Genomic DNA, 20,069 nt, shown 5'->3' on the forward strand with positions numbered 1-20,069 from the left:
GAGACGTTGTCTCGCTCTGTCGCCCAGGCTGGAGTGCAGTGCAGTGGCGCGATCTTGGCTCTCTGCAACTCCGCCTCCCGGGTTCACGCCATTCTCCTGCCTCAGCCTCCCGAGTAGCTGGGACTACAGGCTCCTGCCACCACGCCCAGCTAATTTTTTTTGTATTTTTAGTAGAGATGGGGTTTCACCGTGTTAGCCAGGATGATCTCAATCTCCTGACCTCGAAACCACACTTTTTTAAAAATTCATTCAGCCACTCTATATCTTTTGATTGGAGAGTTTAGTCCATTTACATGAATGTTATTACTGAGAAGCACAGACTTAGTTTTGCCATTTTCTTATTTGTTCTGGTTGTTTTGTTGTCTTCTCTTCCTTCTTTCCTTCCTTCCTGCCTTCACTAAAGTGAAGGTGATTTTCTCTGGTGGTATGTTTTAATTTCTTGCTTTTTATTTTTTGTGTATCTGTTGTATGTTTTGGGATTTGAGGTTACCATGAGGCTTGCAAACATTATCTTGTAAGCCATTATTTTAAACTGGTGACAGATTAACACAGATTGCATCAACAAACAAACAAAAAAAACAAACAAGCAAAGAGAAACCAAATAAAAACTCTGCACTTTAACTTCATCTCCCCACTTTTTAACTTTTTCTTGTTTCTATTAATATCTTATTGTATTGTCTATGTCTTGAAAAGTTATTGTAGTTATTATTTTTGATCAGTTCATCTTCTAGTCTTTCTATTCAAGATATGAGTAGTTTACATACCACAATTGCAATGTTATAATACTCTGTTTTTCTATGTACTTACTATTACCAGTGAATTTTGTACTTTCAGATTTCCCATTGTTTATTAATCACCTTTTCTTTCAGACTGAAGAATTCCCTTTAGCATTTCTTGTAGGACAAGTCTGTTATTGACAAAATTCCTAAGCTTTTGTCTGAGAAAGTCTTTATTTCTCCTTCATGTTTGAAGGATATTTTCACTGCATATACTATTCTAGGATAAAAGTTTTTTTTTTCCTTCAGCACTTTAAATATGTTACATCACTCTCTTAGCCTGTAAGGCTTCCAATGAGAAGTCTGCTGCCAGACGTATTGGAACTCCTTTGTATGTTGTTTGTTTCTTTTCTCTTGCTGATTTTAGGATTCTTTCTTTATCCTTGACCTTTGGGAGTTTGATTATTAAATGCCTTGAAGTAGTCTTTGGGTTAAATCTGCTTGGTATTCTGTAACCTTCTTTACTTGGATATTGATATCTTTCTCTGAATTTGGGAAGTTCTCTGCTATTATCCCTTTGAATAAACTTTCTACCCTGATCTATCTCTCTACCTCCTTTTTAGGGCCAATAATTTTTAGATTCACCCTTTTGAGGCTATTTTCTAGATCTTGTAGGCATGAGTCGTTCTTTTTTATTTTTTTCTTTTGTCTGCTCTAATTGTGTATTTTCAAATAGCCTATCTTCAAGCTCACTAATTCTTCTGCATGATCAGTTCCTCTGTTAGGATACTTTGATGCATTCTTCAGTGTGTCCATTGCATTTTTCAGCTCCAGAATTTCTGCTCGATTATTTTTAATTATTTCAGTCTCTTTGTTAAATTTATCTGATAGGTTTCTGAATTCCTTCTCTGTGTTATCTTGAATTTTGTTGAGCTTTCTCAAAACAGCTATTTTGTTTGTTTATTTTTTGTTTCTTTACGTCAGAACATGAACACAATAACAGCTATTTTGAATTCTCTATCTGAAAGGTTACATACCTCTGTCTCTCTAGGATTGATCACTGGTGCTTTATTTAGTTTCTTTGGTGAGGTCATGTTTTCCCGGACGGTCTTGATGCTTATGGATGTTTGCCAATGTCTGGGCGTTGAAGAGTTAGGTATTGTAGTATTTATTTTAGTCTTCACAGTCTGGGCTTGTTTGTAACCTGTCCTTCGTGAAAAGGCTTTCCAAGTATTCAAAGGGACTCAGGTGTCGTGATCTAAATCTTTGGTCACTGCAGCCATATCTGCATTAGGGGGCACCCCAAGCCCAGTAACACTGTGGCTCTTGCAGACTTGCAGAGGTACTGCCTTGTTGTTCTTGGCTAAGATCCGGAAGAATTCCCTGGATTACCAGGCAGAGACTTTTGTTCTCTTTCCCTACTTTTTCCCCAATAAATGGAATCTCTCTCTTTCTGTACTGAGCAGCCTGGAGCTGAGGAAGGGGTAAAACAAGCACCCTTGTGGCCACCACCACCACTGGGACTGCACTGGGTCGGACCTGAAGCAAGCATAGCGCTGGGTCTCTCCCAAGGCCCACAGTGACCACTGCCTGGCTACCATTTACCCAAGGCCCAAGGGCTCTACAGTCAGCAGGTGGCGAATCCAGACAGGCTTGTGGTATAAACCACACTTTTAATAGCAAGGCTCTACAGTACAGGTTTTACTCCTTGGACCCTTATACATGACTATAATTAAGTTTTAAAAAGATGGACATTCTCATATTTAGCCATTTATAAACCACACATCAAAGGTTATTTTTCTGTAACCCCGGCAAGATCCCCCTTCTGGAAATGTTGTACACAAAAACTATGGCCCATCTTAAATCATGAGTTCTAGCATGTATGCAGGAGAGAAGACTACACAGCCTGGCAGTTTCTGATCAGATCCTGCATGTGCTGCATTGACTCTGAAGAGTTTTAGAAAAGGAAAAGGGACCACTTTTCTCCATGTTCTTAGGTAGTATCAGAGAAAGTTTAACTTTATTTCAGAAAATTATCAAATGAGGCCAGGCGCGGTGGCTCATGCCTGTAATCCCAGCACTTTGGGAGGCCGAGGCGGGAGCATAACCTGAGGTCAGGAGTTCGAGACCAGCCTGGCCAACATGGTGAAACCCCGTCTCTACTTAAAATACAAAATTAGCCTGGTGTGGTGGTGGGTGCCTGTAATCCCAGCTATTTGGGAGGCTGAGGCAAGAGAATCGCTTGAACCCAGGAGGCAGAGGTTGCAGTGAGCCGAGATCGCACCATTGCACTCCAGCCTGGGCAATAAGAGCAAAACTCCGTCAAAAAAAAAAAAAAAAAGACAACAAAACAAAACAAAACAAAAAACCTAGAAAATGAGCTACGTGTTTTCATTATGGAATATAGTGTTATATTTATATAGATTGACTTCAAATATGGAAGTATATGTTTATCCTATTTGAAGGATAAATTTATGCCACATTTATGTATAGAATAAGCTTGTAGTTACCCCTGTAAAATATCATCAATTGTTTCTTTCCTAGGATTATATAATGAGGCTTTTTCAAGAACTGAAATCCTCCTGGGTCTACTCCTGCCACCCCCTGGCTGTACACAGGCTTGAGCAAATGAGAACCTTAGAGGCAGTGATTGGAAATCACTGCTTATGCATTAAAACTTATCATAATGCTGTATAATAACTTAAATTTTTGTTTAAATTAGCCGACAGATAGAAAAATATGCCTCCGTGCCTTTATCTTCTGTGCTACAACTTTCACTCTCCTGGGGTAGTCATTGTTAATGGTTTGCTGTGTATCCTTCATGTTTCCCATGAAAATATACACATAGAGATTTTTAAATTTTGTTCTTATTATAAAAATGTGGTCATACTATTGACCTTGAATTTTTCACTAAACATCATAATGGGTTTTAAATGATCAGAACATACCCAACTTGAAGAGAACAGTTTAAGGTTCCTTTTTCCCTTTAGTTCAGCTTCAAAACAAACTCTGGTAACACTTGGATTCGTGGTTGATAGAAAACTTGTAAATATGGAATTTTTCTCACTCTAAGCTTACTCAACTCTGTTGCTCTTTGTCTCTTTGTGTTTTTTGTTTGTTTGTTTTTGTTTTTTGTGGGTTTTTTTGTGTTTTTTTTGTTGTTGTTGTTGTTTAGACAAGGTCTTAATGTGTTGCCAAAGCTGGAGTGCAGTGGCACCATCTTGCAGTCTTGGCTCACTGCAACCTCCCCCTCCCAGGCTCAAGCAATTCTCATGTCTCAGCCAGCTGAGTAGCTGGGATTACAGACATGTGCCACCACACCTGGCTAATTTTTGTATATTTTTTAGTAGAGACGAGGTTTTGTTATGTTGGCCAGGCTGATCTCGAACTCCTGGCCTCAAGCGATCTGCCCACTTCCGTTTCCCAAAGTGCTGAGCCTACTGAGCACTTTCTATCAAATATGATCTTAAACATTTTATGCACATTACTATATTTAATTATCATAAACACTACAGTGTATTTTCTGTTATTATCCTCATTTTAAAAAAGACTGAGGGCCGGGTGCTGTGGCTCACACTTGTAATCCTAACACTTTGGGAGGCCGAGGCAGGCGGATCACTTGAGATCAGGAGTTCGAGACCAGCCTGGCCAACATGGTGAAACCCATCTCTACTAAAAATACAAAAATTAGCCAAGCACGGTGGCACGTGCCTGAAATCCCAGCTACTTGGGAGGCTAAGGCAGGAGGATCGCTTGAACCCAGGAGGTGGAGGTTGCAGTGAGCCAAAATTGCACCACTGCACTCCAGCCTGAGTGACAGAGTGAGAGTCTGTCTCAAAAAAACAAAAACAAAAACAAACAAACAAAAAAGACTAACTTGCCTAAGGTCTCACACCTAGAAAATGAAGGAACTGAGATCAAGACCTAGTAGTCTGCCTCCAAAGTCCAAGTTCTTAACCACTCCTGAGAGTTAGGAACTATGCTAAACAGCAGCATACACATTCTCTTAGATGGCCCTGCAATAACTCTGCTTAGGGACACATTATTCCCATTTTCCCTATTAGGAAGCTAGAAGTTGGAAAGACTTGCCAGAAGCATAACTGAGACTTGAACACTTCTCTGTGTTTCCACTGTACTGTGTACATTTTGAGGTTAAAACAACTATGCAGTTATGGTGGTTTTGTTTATTCTGAGCCTGAATGTAATTGAACTGTTCCAAACCAAGAAACTGTTCCAATGCATGGATACCAGTTATTACCTCTTCCATGAATGACAGTTCCCAGTAGGAACAGGAAAGTGTCTTGAGATACTAGAGTAGCTTTACAAGCCCAAGTGTGGATCTAGGCCAGCAAATAGCCACAGAGCTGTGGGGCCTTCTGGACACAGAGATGCTGAGTATCAGGATAAGTGCCAGATTTAGAGATGGCCCGCTTTGACGCTTTGAGTCACCCACTAAGAACAGAACCTGCCTCTTGAATCCTACCCTGATTGGCTGGTATCCTGGAATCTTTGCCTAGTTTTTACCCTTGCTTTTCTCCTGGCTCTAGGCTCTTCTTTCCCATTGCTTCCTATGGAGAAGGACTTTCTTGACTTTGGCCATACACTGCAGATGTCTGAGAAAGAACATCTTGGCCATTGGACAGCAAACATCTCTCAAACCCCTCTCACAGGTGGTCAGAGAGCTTGCCCTATGCTGCCAGGCATGTTTTTCTTTGGCTGAGGGACCAGAATGGGCCAGACACAGATGAGGCACACAGCTGAGGCACTGCACACATAAGGAAACTGGGTCTTGGAGAGATTGGTGGTGGTGGCTGAGTGGGGCAGTGTAGGGAGGACCTGTCAATAAATACCTTTTTTTGGGAGGCTAAGGTGGGCAGATCACTTGAGGTCATTTCAGGACCAGCGTGGCCAAAATGGCAAAACTGTCTCTACTAAAAATACAAAAAAAAAATTAGCCAGGCATGGTGGCATGCACCTGTAGTCCCAGCTACTCAGGAGGCTGAGGCAGGAGAATTGCTTGAACCCGGGAGGCAGAGGTTGCAGTGAGTCAAGATGGCACCACTGCACTCCAACCTGGGCGATAGAGGGAGACTCTGTCTCAAAAAAAAAAAAAAAAAAAACAAACCCTAAATAAATACCTTTTGTACTGTGGCTCACACCTGTAATCCCAACACTTTGGGAGGCCAAGGTGGGTGGAACAGGTCAGGAGTTCGAGACCAGCCTGGCCAACATGGTGAAATCCCGTCTGTACTGAAAATACAAAAATTAGCTGGGCGTGGTGGTGCATGCCTGTAGTCCCAGCTACTCAAGAGGCTGAGGCAGGAGAATTGCTCAAACCCGGAAGGCGGAGGTTGCAGTCTGCCAAAATGGCACCACTGCACTCCAGCCTGGGTGACAGAGCAAGACTCCATCTCAAAAAATAATAATAAAAATTTTAAAAACCCTTTTTTAGTAACTTGAGCTAAAGTAAATTATAGTTATGCCTACAGAAATTCCTAAAGCAGAAATTATATGGTCTTCATACCTGTTCAGTGTACAATTACTTGTTTTTACCTTTAGTGTCACTGTGGGGCTGGTTAATTAGAACCATAAAATGTTGAAAATTAATTGCAAGAAAACATAATGGAGAGATTTGCCAATACTATCTTTATTTTATTTATTTATTTATTTATTTATTTATTTATTTATGAGATGGAGTCTCACTCTGTCGCCCAGGCTGGAGTGCAGTGGCACAGTCTCAGCTCAGTGCAACCTACGCCTCCCGGGTTCACGCGATTTTCCTGCCTCAGCCTCCCAAGTAGCTGGGATTACAGGTGCTCACCACCCCGCCCAGCTAATTTTTGTGTTTTTTAGTAGAGACGGGGTTTCACCATGCTGGCCAGGCTGGAATAGAACCCCTGACCTCAGGTGATCCACCTGCTTTGGCCTCCCAGAGTGCTGGGATTACAGGCATGAGCTACTACAACCGGCCTGTCTTTTCTTTAGTTGTGTAATGTATAAAGAAATTTGTTGTGGGGTGGGGGGAGGGAGGAGGGATAGCATTAGGAGATATACCTAATGTTAAATGACAAGTTGATGGGTGCAGCACACCAATATGGCACATGTATACATATGTAACTAACCTGCACGTTGTGCACATGTACCCTAAAACTTAAAGTATAATAATAATAAAAAAAGAAATATTTGTGGTTATGGAAATGCTTGCCCTAATAAAAATCTTACATATTCATTGTTTTTTAAATCCACATTTTATACTTATATGATCTCTAGAGCTCTTACTATGTTGCTATAAGACAGTAATATAGTGATAATTTACCAACTTTATTGAAAATGTTGTTACATCAATAAAATAGCATGCTGGAAAAAAAAAGAAGAAATTAATGAAATATAAAGCAAAAATGATCTATCTAAAGGAAAGCTCCGTATCACATTTTCACTAAACTGTTTGTCTCTTCTGTTCTATATGTTAGGAATAAAACTTCAACCACTCAACCATTTGAATGTTTTCTTCCTTTTTCATTTTCTACATTGTCTGTGATATTCTAAGCTTTGGAATTTAAAAAAATAAATAAAGGAATAGTCTGAATAACAAAAGTGGGAATTGGAATAGAAAATGCATTATAGCTTGCTGTTGTGTGTTAAGAAAAAAGAACAGTGATTCTCAGTTTTGATCCTGTCTCAACCACTCTTTCTTTTCTCTTTTTTTTTTTTTTTTTGTTGAGACAGCATCTCACTCTGGAGTGCAGTGGCATGATCTCAGCTCACTGCAACCTCCACCTCTCAGGTTCAAGCGATTCTCCTGCCTCAGCCTCCCGAGTAGCTGGTTTTACAGGCACATGCCACCACACTAGGCTAATTTTTGTATTTTTAGTAGAAAAAGGGTTTTGCCGTGTTTGCCAGGCTGATGTCGAACTCCTGACCTCAGGTGATCCGCCTGCCTCGGCCTTCCAAAGTACTGGGATTACAGGTGTGAACCACCATGCCTGGCCTCAACCACTCTTTTAGGCCTTGTATCAACATTATAACACAGAGTTCCCATACTTTCACAAGTACCACATTCTGACATACAAAGGAAAAAAGAAACTTATCTGGAATCAAAAGATGTTTGAATTTTCTTTTTTTTTTTTTGAGATGGAGTCTTGCTGTGTCCCCTAGGCTGGAGTACAGTGGCACGATTTCGGCTCACTGCAACCTCCCCCTCCCGGGTTCAAGCGATTCTCCTGCCTTAGCCTCCCGAGTAGCTGAGATTACAGGCACCTGCCACCATGCCTGGCTAATTTTTGTATTTTTAGTAGAGACGGGGTTTCACCATTCTGGGCAACAGAGCGAGACTCCGTATCAAAAAAATAGAAAATTAAACCAGCCACAACATTCCCTTAAACCGAAGCCTAATCCAGAGCAAGGCCTTAACTCTCTTCAATTCTATGAAGGATCAGAGAGGTGAGGAAGCTGCAGAAGAAACTTTGGAAGCTAGCAGAGGTTGGTTCTTGAAGTTTAGGGCACGAAGCCATCTTTATAACATAAAAGTGCAAGGTGAAGCAGCAAGTGCTGATGGAGAAGCTGCAGCAAGTTATCCAGAAGATCTCGCTAAGATAATTGTTGAAGGTGGCTGCACTAAACAACAGATTTTCAGTGTAGACAAAACGGTCTTATACTGTTAGAAGATGCCCTCTAGGGCTTTCACAGCTAGAGAGGAGAAGTCAATGCCTGGCTTCAAAGGACAGGCTGAATCTCTTGTTAGGGGCTAATGCAGCTGGTAACTTTAACTTAAAGCCAGTTCTCATTTACCATTCTGAAAATTTTAGGGCCCTTAAGAATTATGCTAAATCTGGCTGGGCGGAGTGGCCCAGGCCTGTAATCCCAGCACTTTGGAAGGCCGAGGCGGGCGGATCACAAGGTCAGGAGATCAAGACCATCCTGGCTAACACCGTGAAACCCCGTCTCTACTAAAAAATACAAAAATTAGCCGGGCGTGGTGGCGGGCGCCTGTAGTCCCAGCTACTTGGCAGGCTGAGGCAGGAGAATGGCGTGAACCCGGGAGGCGGAGCTTGCAGTGAGCCGAAATCGCACCACTGTACTCCAGCCTGGGCGACAGGGCAAGACTCTGTCGCAAAGAAAAAAAAAAAGAAATATGTTTCATAAGGCTATAGCTGCCATAGACAATGATTCCCCTGATGGATCTGGGTAAAGTAAATTTTAAAAATCCAGAAAAGATTCACCATTCTAGATGCTATTGAGAACATTCATGAGCTGGGCACGGTGGCTTATGGCTGTAATCCCAGTACTTTGGGAGGCTGAGATGGGAGGATCTCTTGAAGACAGAGTTTGAGACCAGCCTGGGCAATATAGGGAGACCCTGTCTCTACAAAAATTACCCCCCCACCAAAATTAGCCAGGTGTGGTGGTATGCCCCTATGGTCCCAGCTACTCAGGAGACTGAGGTGGGAGGATTGCTTTAGCCATGATTGCACTCCAGCCTGGGCAACAGAGTGAGACCCTGTCTTAAAAAAAAAAAAGAAAAAGCCACAGCCACCCCAGCCTTCAGCAACCAGTACGTTGATCAGTCAGCAGCCATCCACATCAAGGCAAGACTCTCCACCAGGAAAAAGAGTAGGACTCACTGAAGGCTCGGATGATCATTCGCATTTTTTAGTAATAAAGTATTTTTTTTCTTTTCGTGGAGATGGGGTCTTGCTATGTTTCCCAGGCTGGTCTCAAACTTCTGGGCACAAGTGATCCTGTCAGCTCTTCCTCCGTAAGTTCTGGCATTACAGGCATGAGCCATTGTGCCCAGCCACAACAAAGTATTTTTAAATTAAAGTATGTACATTTTTTTTTGAAATAATGCTGTTGCACACTTAACAAACTACAGTATAATGTAAACATAACTTTTATATGTACTGGGAAACCAAAAAATTAGCATGACTCTATTTGCGATATTGACTTTATTACCGTGGTCTGCAACTGGACCCACGGTATCTCTGAGGTATGTCTGTATACAGCCTTAACTATTCACTCATTTGCTTCAGTGTGAAACATGAAATTAATGCAGTGCCTTAGAGACTCCCAATTATGTTTTCTTTCTTTTAGAGTCTTAGCCTGTGAGTTTAGGGAAGTGAACCAGGAAATGCCAACTATCTTTGCTAAGGACAAAGACCACATACCTTCAGATTGTGAACATGTCAAGGATTAATATCATAGAGAGGAGTCCCCAGATAGACATATTGGAAGAGAGAGATAAGATCATTGTTGACGTTTGAGTCCTTATACGGGTGTGGCACTGTCTTTAGCTCTTTACATGTGTATTATCTTCTTTCATCTTCAAGTTTGTAAATTATGTGACCTTTTTTACAAATGAGAAAAATGAAGTTTAACAAGCCTCAAAAAAACTTGCCTGAGGTCACAGACAGATCTGATAAGTGGCAGAGCAGATGATTGACAGATCTATGATATTTACCCATTTTACTACTTCACTCAGGAAAAAAAATACACAGCCTTACTTTGCATGGCAGTGCAGGACCACAAAAATGACCGGGAAATTGAAACCATGCAAAGCAAACTTAATAATCTGTGGGGAAAATTGTGATTGTTCTGTGACTTTTCAAACTTTTTGTCTGTAGTCCCAGCTACTCGGGAGGCTGAGGCAAGAGGATCACTTAAGCCCAGGAGTTTGAGGGTAGCCCGGGCAACATAGTGAGACCCCATCTCTAAAAACAAAACGAGCTTCTTTGTCCAAACATTAAAAACTCTTTTGCTGTGTTACAAATACATAGGAAAATGAAAGAAAAAAACCCAACACATTTAGGACACTTTTAGTACACTATAATTTAAAACATTAGAAACATAGACAAAGTGTTTTGTTTCTTCATAAAATATCTTACCAACTGTGAATATACTGGAAACCATTGAATTGTACACTTTAAATGGTGGATTGTATGGTATGTGAACCTCAATAAAGCTGTGAAAAAAAAAACTTGCCAAGAGTACTTTAAACAGTGCTTGCCTTCTTGTTCTTCTAGTATAACTTATAAGTATCTTTTCTATGTCTTGATGTATTGTCATATTCCTTTTAAAATTTGGATCAGCTGCCAACATTTTATTCTTTGTACTTTAAATGTTGCAAAATATCTCAGAGTTCCTTCAGTATGAAGTTTTTCTTGGCCAGCATCACTTCCACTGGGAAATCATCTTTTTATCACAGCCACTTTCCTCATTTATGTTGATAAGTTCATCCTCACCAAGTTCCTCTAGCTGTAGATCTGCAACGTCTTGAATGATGGCAGTGTCAGCATTCCCATAGTCACCTGTTTCTTCTAGAACTCCATGTATGATTGATTCCAATTTCACTTCAAGTGGTACCACTTTTTGTTTCTTTGATGGCCAATTCCCTCTTTTGATTTTACATTTTTGTAAAATGTCACATGGGTTCATCATTGGGAGACAAAAATGCAACACAACTATATACTTTGCTGTTTGTGTGTGAAATGAATAACAGATTCACAGTGACCAGTCACTGATTGACTTTGGAAGATATGACATGATTTGTCACTAATCATGATGAACATCTGTCATTTATATTGTGATCTTTGAGCTGAAGAGCTAGCAACAGGAGGCCGGGTGTGGTGGCTCATGCCTGTAATCCCAGCACTTTGGGAGGCCGAGGTGGGTGGATCACCTGAGGTCAGGAGTTCGAGACCAGCCTGGCCAATATGGTGAAACCCTGTCTCTACTAAAAATACAAAAATTAGCCGGGCCTGGTGGCACACGCCTATAATCCCAGCTACTTGGGAGGCTGAGGCAGGAGAATCGCTTGAACCCAGGAGGTGGAGGTTGCAGTGAGCCGAGATTGCGCCACTGCACTCCAGCCTGGGTGATAAAGCAAGACTCTGTCTCAAAAAAAAAAAGTTTGAAAAGGCTGGGTGCAGTGGCTCATGTCTGTAATCCCAACACTTGGGGAGGCAGAGGTCGGAGGATCGCTTGAGCCCAGGAGTTTGAGACCTGCCTGGGCAACATAGCGAGACCCCATTCTCCAGAAAAGGGAAAAAAAAAGATGAAATGGTGCAAAGGTAGGATTGCCTATGTGTGTGAGTGTGTATGTGTATATGTGAGTGTGAGGGTGTGTGTTGAGAGTGTATGTGTATGTGCATCTGTGTGTGTGTGCTTGAAAGTATGAATGTGACTGTGTAATATACCCTAAAGGCCTTGTTGTTATTCTGTTTCCTAGCACTGTAGCTCCTCCTGCCCTATCCCTGGCTCTTAAATGCACGACTATAATGTTAAATTGATGATATATATTTGTATTTTTAATTCCTAATTTAATATCATTTTAAATTGGAAAAAAAGAAAAGTGGGATTTCTACAAATACTCCAAATGAAAATAGAGAAAATCTCCACTTCATACTAGAGATGAACTCATATTTCTAAAAAGGTTTGTGCAAAAGTCCTCTCAACAGCCTGGGCAACATAGTGAGACCCTATCTCTACAAAAATTAAAAAATTGGCCAGGCATGATGGTTCACGCCTGTAATCTCAGCACTTTGGGAGGCCAAGGTGAGTGGATCACCTGAGGTCAGGAGTTGGAGACCAGCTTGGCCAACATGGCGAAACCCCATCTCTACTAAAAATACAAAAAAAAATTACCTGGGCATGGTGGCATGCACCTGTAATCCCAGCTACTCGGGAAGCTGAGGAGGAGAATTGCCTGAACCCGGGAGGCGGAGGTTGCAGTGAGCCAAGATCGCGTCACTGCACTCCAGCCTGGGCAACAGGAGCGAAACTCTGTCTCAAAAAAAAAAAAAAAAAGATTAGCCAGACATGGTGGCATGTACCTGTAGTTCCAGCTACTCAGGAGGATCACTGGAGCCCAGGAGGTTGAGGCCGCTAGTCATGATCATGTCACTGCACTCCAGCCTGGGTGACAGAACAAGACCCTGTCTCAAAAAAAAAAAAAGTTCTCTCAACCCAAGCATGTCATGAACAAGCTCTACCAGGTATGCAGAACACATAGCTATTATCATTAATTTTTAGACCCATCTGAGTTTAACTTATCTGAGTTATATTTGCCATAAAAATGTTGATGCATTAAGTAAATATTTAGTGAGTATGATACTATGTGCATGATAATGTGTAGCATATAGCTCCTGCCTTCCAATAAGGGAGCTAAGTCATACACAGATAACTAAAACATTGAGTAGTCAGTAATAAGAGTCATAGAAGAGAGATCCCAATAAAGTTCAGAGATGGGATCAAAGAATGCCTTTTGGATGAAGTGACATTTGAGTGGAACCATGAGAAATGTGTCTAAAAACATTTTAGAGCGCCCACAACCAATCAATTTTTTTTCTTTGAGACAGGGTCTCACTCTGTCACCCCGGCTGGAGTGCAGTGGTGCAGTCTCGGCTCACTGCAACCTCTGCCTCCTGGGCTCAGGTGATCCTCCTGCCTCAGCCTCCCAAGTAGCTGGGTCTACAGGTGTGCACCACCACGCCCAGCTAATTTTTGTATTTTTTTTTTTATTATTATAGTTTCGGTTCTAGGGTACATGTGCACAACGTGCAGGTTTGTTACATATGTATACATGTGCCATGTTGGTGTGCTGCACACATTAACTCGTCATTTACATTAGGTATATCTCCTAATGCTATCGGGTTTCACCATGTTGGCCAGGCTGGTCTCGAACTCCTGACCTCAAGTGACCCACCTGCCTCAGGCTCCCAAAGTGCTGGGCTTACAGGTGTGAGCCACTGCACCTAGCCAACTAATCAGTCTTAATTGTTTTTTTCTCTTTTTCTTTTCTTTCTTTTTTTTTTTTTTTTTTGAGATAGAGTCACTCTGTCACCCATGCTGGAGTGCAGTGGCGCGATCTTGGCTCACTGCAACCTCCGCCTCCAGGTTCAAGCAATTCTCCTGCCTGAGCCTCCTGAGTAGCTGGAACTACAGGCACATGCCATCACGCTTGGCTAATTTTTGTATTTTTAGTAGAGATGGGTTTTCACCATATTGGCCAGGCTGGTCTCGAACTCCTGACCTCAGGTGATCCACCCGCCTCAGCCTCCCAAAGTTCTGGGATTATAGGTGTGAGCCACCGCACCTGGCTAACTAATCGTTCTTGTTTTTTCCCTACAGTATCACAGTTTTTTCGATGAGGCCCCCGCATTTTCTGGCGGCAGAAATAACAGCTGGCGCAAATTAAATCTTGAAAATATTCCCAGGACAATGCTAATGTATGACATAGTTCATTATTCAGAGTCTGGAGTGATCTCAAACCGTCTACGAAATGAAATGAAGTTTCTGTTACAGAGACCAGTAATGCAAGAGATCCATAAGCACCAGCTACAGATTGTTTCTGAAATTAGGTAAAACAGATTCTTCACTGGGGTTACAATACTAGGGGCATATCTGAAAATGTTCACATTCTGCCAGATAGCTCACTAAAGATAATAGGATATATGGGAAAAATAGGGTTGGGGCAGATTGCTCAAAACATATGCAACTTTGTAAACAGAGCACTAACAAAAAGGACAATTGGTACTTGGGGAGTTAACTTGTACCACCAGACAGGCAGCTCAGTGTAGCTGGAGGCTGCCACAGAAAATATAAAAAAATGAACAACCATAGAGTGGAGATGCTGGCAACTCTTTCATTAGAGCAGTTAGTGGGCATGGAGACAGTGCACATGGAAGTGGGACCCCGGGCCAGTGTGGTTGCCTTTTTTTTTTTTTTTTTGGGACAGAGTCTCACTCTGTTGCCCAGGCTGGAGTGCAATGGCGCCATCTAGGCTCACTGCAACTTCCGCCTCCCGGGTTCAAGCGATTCTCCTGCCTCAGCCTCCTGAGTAGCTGGGATTGCAGGTGCCTGCCACCATGCCCGGCTAATTTTTGTATTTTTAGTAGAGACTGAGTTTCATCATATTGGCCAGGCTGGTCTCAAACTCCTGACCTTGTGATCCGCCCACCTCTGCCTCCCAAAGTGCTGGGATTACAAGTGTGAGCCATCATGCCCGGCCACATGGTTGCCTTTTAAGTGGACATGAGAGGCAGTGCGATCTGCCGAGAACCAGGAGCCATCCAAGGCCGGAGTGGGGGTAGGGGAGGAGTAGGGTGGAGGGCAGCGAGGGTGAGTTGGGGGTGGGATGTGTCTCTCTGGGAAGACAGCACTTGATGCAAGTGCTCATTTTTGTTTTCATGAATACAGCCAAAAGGGCTCCCCTTGCCCATGCAGCACAGAACTGAGGGCTTTTTCCTTTTTTGCTGAAGGTTATAATTCTATTCTTGCTACTCTGGCTCCCCTTGCCTAAGATAAATTGCATATAAATTAGAGTGACGTCATTCCCCTTTTTACCAATAGCATGTGAGCCAGTTCACATTGTAGAAATGGATCTTGTAGCAAAATAGATGTATTATGATCTGAAACAACATGGACAGAATATAACCGCTCCAATTATATTTCTTTTCTCTTTCCATTACTAAGCCTCACTTAGCCCATCTTATTTACAAATTAAGCTGCTTTCTTAAAAGAAGAAAGAGATAATAATATGTAAGAGGACCTACTGGTAATCTATTTTCACACTCTTATAATTGAAATGAAAAATACTCCCTTTGTACATGAAGAAGACACTGATGACCCACTGTCAAGCAAACATGCTGGGGATTTTTTTTTCAGGAGTAGAGATGAGTAATTCTGACCCAATAACATAATTTAACCCATATATTTTATGATCAAGGCTATACATTTGCCAGACAGATGGCCTGGTTTAGGGCACAGTCTGTCATGAAATAGATTTTCTCTAACTCATCCATATGAGCACTGAATATAGAATTTAACCCTATTACTACCAAGGTCAAATAAATGATGTAATTTTCTCTGCCACCATATATAACCCTGATCTCCCTGCTATTTGGATTTATCCTACCGAGTATCCAAGAATAAGTAATTTAAGAGCCAAATAAGTAGCCAAATTATTAATCAATTGAAGAGAAAAAATACTTTCATAAAGCCATCTTTGAATGCAGTTGTAGTTTAGCATCTCCCAGAAGCAAACCCTGAGACAGAGATTTGGGAGGTGATCCCAGGAACAACTGAAGGGAGAGGGTAGAAAAGTGGAAGGCAGCCAAAACAGTGTGTGTTAGCAAGCAAGTTACCACTGTGGGTAACTGGAGCTTAATCTCCCCTGGGAATATCAGAGCCAATGTAGAACATGCAACTCAGAATTATCCCACAGGGGGCAAGGGAATTACAGTATTGATACATCAACACCCATCAGTCATTGGTTAAGGGTTGCTTAGGAAGGGACATATTAATTCTCGGGCACTTTTGACCTCCCCTGCACATGGGCTTTTCTTTTCTATTTTTTTTTTTTTTTTTTTTTTTGAGACCGAGTTTCGCTCTTGTTGCCCAGGCTGGAGTACAATGGCACAATCTCGGCTCCCCACAACCTCCACCTCCCGGGTTCAAGCGATTCTCCTGCCTCAGCCTTCCTGAGTAGCTGGGATTACAGGCATGTGCTACCACGCCTGGTTAATTTTGTATTTTTAGTAGAGACAGGGTTTCTCCATGCTGGTCAAGCTGGTCTCGAACTCAGGACCTCAGGTGATCCACCCGCCTTGGCCTCCCAAAGTGCTGGGATTACAGGCGTGAGCCACCGCACCGGCAGGCTTTTCTTTTCAAAGAAAGTTTTCAGACTGAGTGATGCAGATGCTGGCATTGAAAGTTGAGTCTATGTGCCTTATAATGGTAAGGACAGAGGGATTATGGACATCGCATCTGATCCCAGCACTGATAAAAACAGCTTGTTTTTCCAACCATTATGAAATGTAATACTTTTTTTTTTTTTTTTGAGCTGGAGTCTCGCTCTGTCGCCCAGGCTGGAGTGCAGTGGCACAATCTTGGCTCACTGCAAACTCCGCCTCCTGGGTTCAAGCAATTCTCCTGCCTCAGCCTCCCAAGTAGCTGGGATTACAGGCACCCGCCACCACACCCAGCTAATTTTTGTATTTTTTTTTTAGTAGAGACAGGGTTTCACCATGTTGGCCAGGCTGGTCTCGAACTCCTGACCTCAGGTGATCCGCTTGCCTCGGCCTCCCAAAGTGCTGGGATTACAGGCATGAGCCACTGCGCCTGGACGAAATGTAATACTTTTTTGTTAGTATATGGTGTAAAAAAATAAGATTCAAATGGCTACTACACAGTATTTTCTAGGAAAGCTAATTTTAAATTGATAACAGGTTTTATAATTTTTATCATCTTTGCTGTCAATATCATCAACTGTACACCTTCATAAGTGCCAGATAAAGAACTATGCTATGTAAACTCAAGCAGAAATTATAACTTTAACCTAAAAGCTTACATGAAATGCTGCTCCAATGTTGCTGAGATCTATGATATATTTGCTAGAGAAAGCTTTAATGAAATTTGGAACTTGCTTTGCATTTATATTTTATTCTGTGTGATTTTTCTGTTTTTAATACAAACATTTTCTAGGGGTCCATACTTAACTGTCCAGCCTCTATATCGGCCCTACAAACAGCAAAATCAAGTTCAATTTCTGGGTCGTCGATCTAAGCAAGCTCAAATGAAAGTTGAGAAAATGAGAAAAGTTTATTTGGCTAAAGAAAAAAATACTTCTGAGGTGACTGTAAGTTTAACTTGTACTGAATTTATTGTTTTGGACAATATTCAAACTGTCTGTAAAGTAGCTGTACTTACGTAAATGAAATTTTCCTAATCTAAAGTTCAAGGCTGAAACACATTTGACACATTTATCATAGACAGTATAAAGTGAATTTCATCTTGGTAACATTTTTTTTTTAATTCTTAATATTGGTAGCAATTCTGATAAAAACCAGCTGTTTTGGCTCCATATCAGCATGAGTTGGCAAAAAAATTATTTTCTCTGTATGTGGACACTGTTGATTCAGCACATCTCTGATGGTGGTTTTTTCAAAATGGAAGTCATTTCTATCTAAACTTATTAAGAACTACGCTATATAAAGTCCGCCTCAGTATACTTTTACTTCATAGGAATTTACAACAGACATGTATTCATGTATTACTTTGTAATTTAAAAAATCGCTGTAAATATTTTGAGATGAGGATAGTCAAATATTAAAATACAAAGTAGTAAAAACCAAATATATAACACTTCCTACTTTTATTGATAATTCTGCCGAGGAACCAAATACGGGCCCATCAGGTACAAAGGATAACTATCATCTCCACTCCATCTTTTGACGTTATGAAAACTAAGGAATCTATGTCAAAGTGTCAGCTGGAAAAAGAAAAAAGGACTCATTTTCCTGGTATCAAAACTTGGCAGCTGGTAATTCTCCATCATGATAATGAACAGTTAATTGACAGAAAACCAAAGTTGTTTAACAATCTGCTTGTCTGTCTATAAATGATGAGTATGTGTAATAAAGGAAAATAACACAGAATAAGTCCTGAGTATGCTCTCTTAACTAAATGTGTGACGTATTTTAAGCCTTTTTGAACTGCCATAGGAACAAATTCTTTTACTGACAGAATTTTAATCTACACAAATTATTTCTATTAGATGCCCTTGAACTAGCAGTGTACAGTTTTGTTCAAGAAATTAGTCGCTGGGACTTTTATTCGATTTTGATTTTCCTTCATTTAAGCAAATATCTAAACAGGCCATACTTAACATAAATATTAGAATTCACAGAATGAAAGGCTCCTTTTGAGTCAGCTTCTAGTGTCTTTTTTAAAGTTGAAATTCATTTTTACAGAACAGCTTGTGAATGACCTATTCTGAATGATAATAAAAGTAATAATGGATTTACTGCTACAGGAGGCATGACATGGCATAATTAATCACTATTGAGCACTGGAAGCACCTGAGACAGAATGTTGCATCTGCTTTAATCTACTCTGGATATTTTTCAAGTATGAAGTCTATTTGGAGTAATATTTATCAATTTCATTTTCAATTGATAAATTGTCATTCCTAATATAGTAGAAATTATTGATTTCTTTTGTGATCCAGGCTGTTGGATTATATCAAACTTTACACAGAGGCTATGATAATTAAAGTGCAATAATTTATTGAACTTTAAAGATCCAATTTTTAATTTTACTTAACATTTAAAACATGTAGGTTGATTGCTGATCTAATGCAGGCATGGCAGCCTATAAAAGGATCTCATTCTCTGCTGAAATATTCTCTTACATGATAAAGAACATTGCAGTAAATATGCATGATTCTCACTGGAATATATTTAACATAAATGTTCACTCTTTGATATTAATGCATTGTCATTTGATATTCAAAAGTGGAATGATAAGCCCCTTGTTTTCAGAGCTTGTACTGGACACTGGTTGAATGGAAAAAACAGCTATTTGTCCTCATGAGTCACACATGTTTTCATTCATTAATTTGGGATGTAGTCTCTCATCTGATCAAATGCATATCAGACTCTACGTATAGTGTGTGTAATAACAAAGGAAGATTTTAGGTAGCAAGATGGAGGGAAAAGACAAAGGAAAGACATACTCTTTATGTTTCAGGATTCCCATTTCTCATATTTCATTAGCTATAACTTTGTCTCATCATAACACCTAGCTCCAGGAGAGGCTGGGAAATGTATTTTTGTTTGGGGCATTTATGTACCCAACTAAAATTCTGTTGTCATAAAAGAAATGGTAGTGGATATTAAGGCACAACTAGCTTCTGCTCCCAGAGATCATGTCTTCTATAGATTCTTTTAACTCACATTAAATAATATAACCACATCACAGAAAATCCTTTTAAAAGTAGAATTATACATAATCCCATCACCATAACAACTGTTTTCATTTGCTTATACCTTTCTAATCTGTCTAAATGCACACATATTTTTCACATAGTTGTAATAATAGCTAACATATAGATTTAAACTTTTCACTTATATCTTTTTTTTTTTTTTGAGACGGAGCTATGCTCTTGTTGGCTAGGCTGGAGTGCAATGGTGCGATCTCAGCTCACTGCAACCTCCGCCTACTGAGTTCAAGCGATTCTCCTGCCTCAGCCTCCTGAGCAGCTGGGATTACAGGCATGCGCCACCCGCCTGGCTAATTTTGTATTTTAGTAGAGACAGGGTTTCTCCATGTTGGTCAGGCTGGTCTCGAACTCCCGACCTCAGGTGATCACCCGCCTTGGCCTCCCAAAGTGCTGGGATTACAGGCATGAGACACCATGCCCGGTCACTTTTCGCTTATATCTTAAACATGATCCACTTAAAAATAACTTAATGGGTATACAATAGCCCATTGAATTGATAAAGCATAATTTATCTAGCCATACTCATATCATTGGATATTTCAGTTGTTTCTAATTTTTTACTACTATAGGTAATT

General features: G+C 40.8%; 1 protein-coding gene across 1 annotated transcript in view; it reads left to right on the forward strand.

Moving 5' to 3' along the window:
* The window catches only part of CUNHXorf58 (chromosome unknown CXorf58 homolog), a 23,631-nt gene extending 5,686 nt beyond the window's left edge, over positions 1–17,945 (forward strand). The window contains 3 exon segments of the mRNA XM_032756161.1: positions 13,842–14,071; positions 17,196–17,349; positions 17,886–17,945. Coding sequence (XP_032612052.1) covers positions 13,842–14,071; positions 17,196–17,349; positions 17,886–17,945 — 444 coding nt within the window.
* Positions 17,946–20,069: the final 2,124 nt, after the last annotated feature.

Source organism: Hylobates moloch, unplaced genomic scaffold (assembly GCF_009828535.3).
Source record: "Hylobates moloch isolate HMO894 unplaced genomic scaffold, HMol_V3 SCAFFOLD_7, whole genome shotgun sequence".
NCBI classification, from domain to species: Eukaryota; Metazoa; Chordata; class Mammalia; order Primates; family Hylobatidae; genus Hylobates; species Hylobates moloch.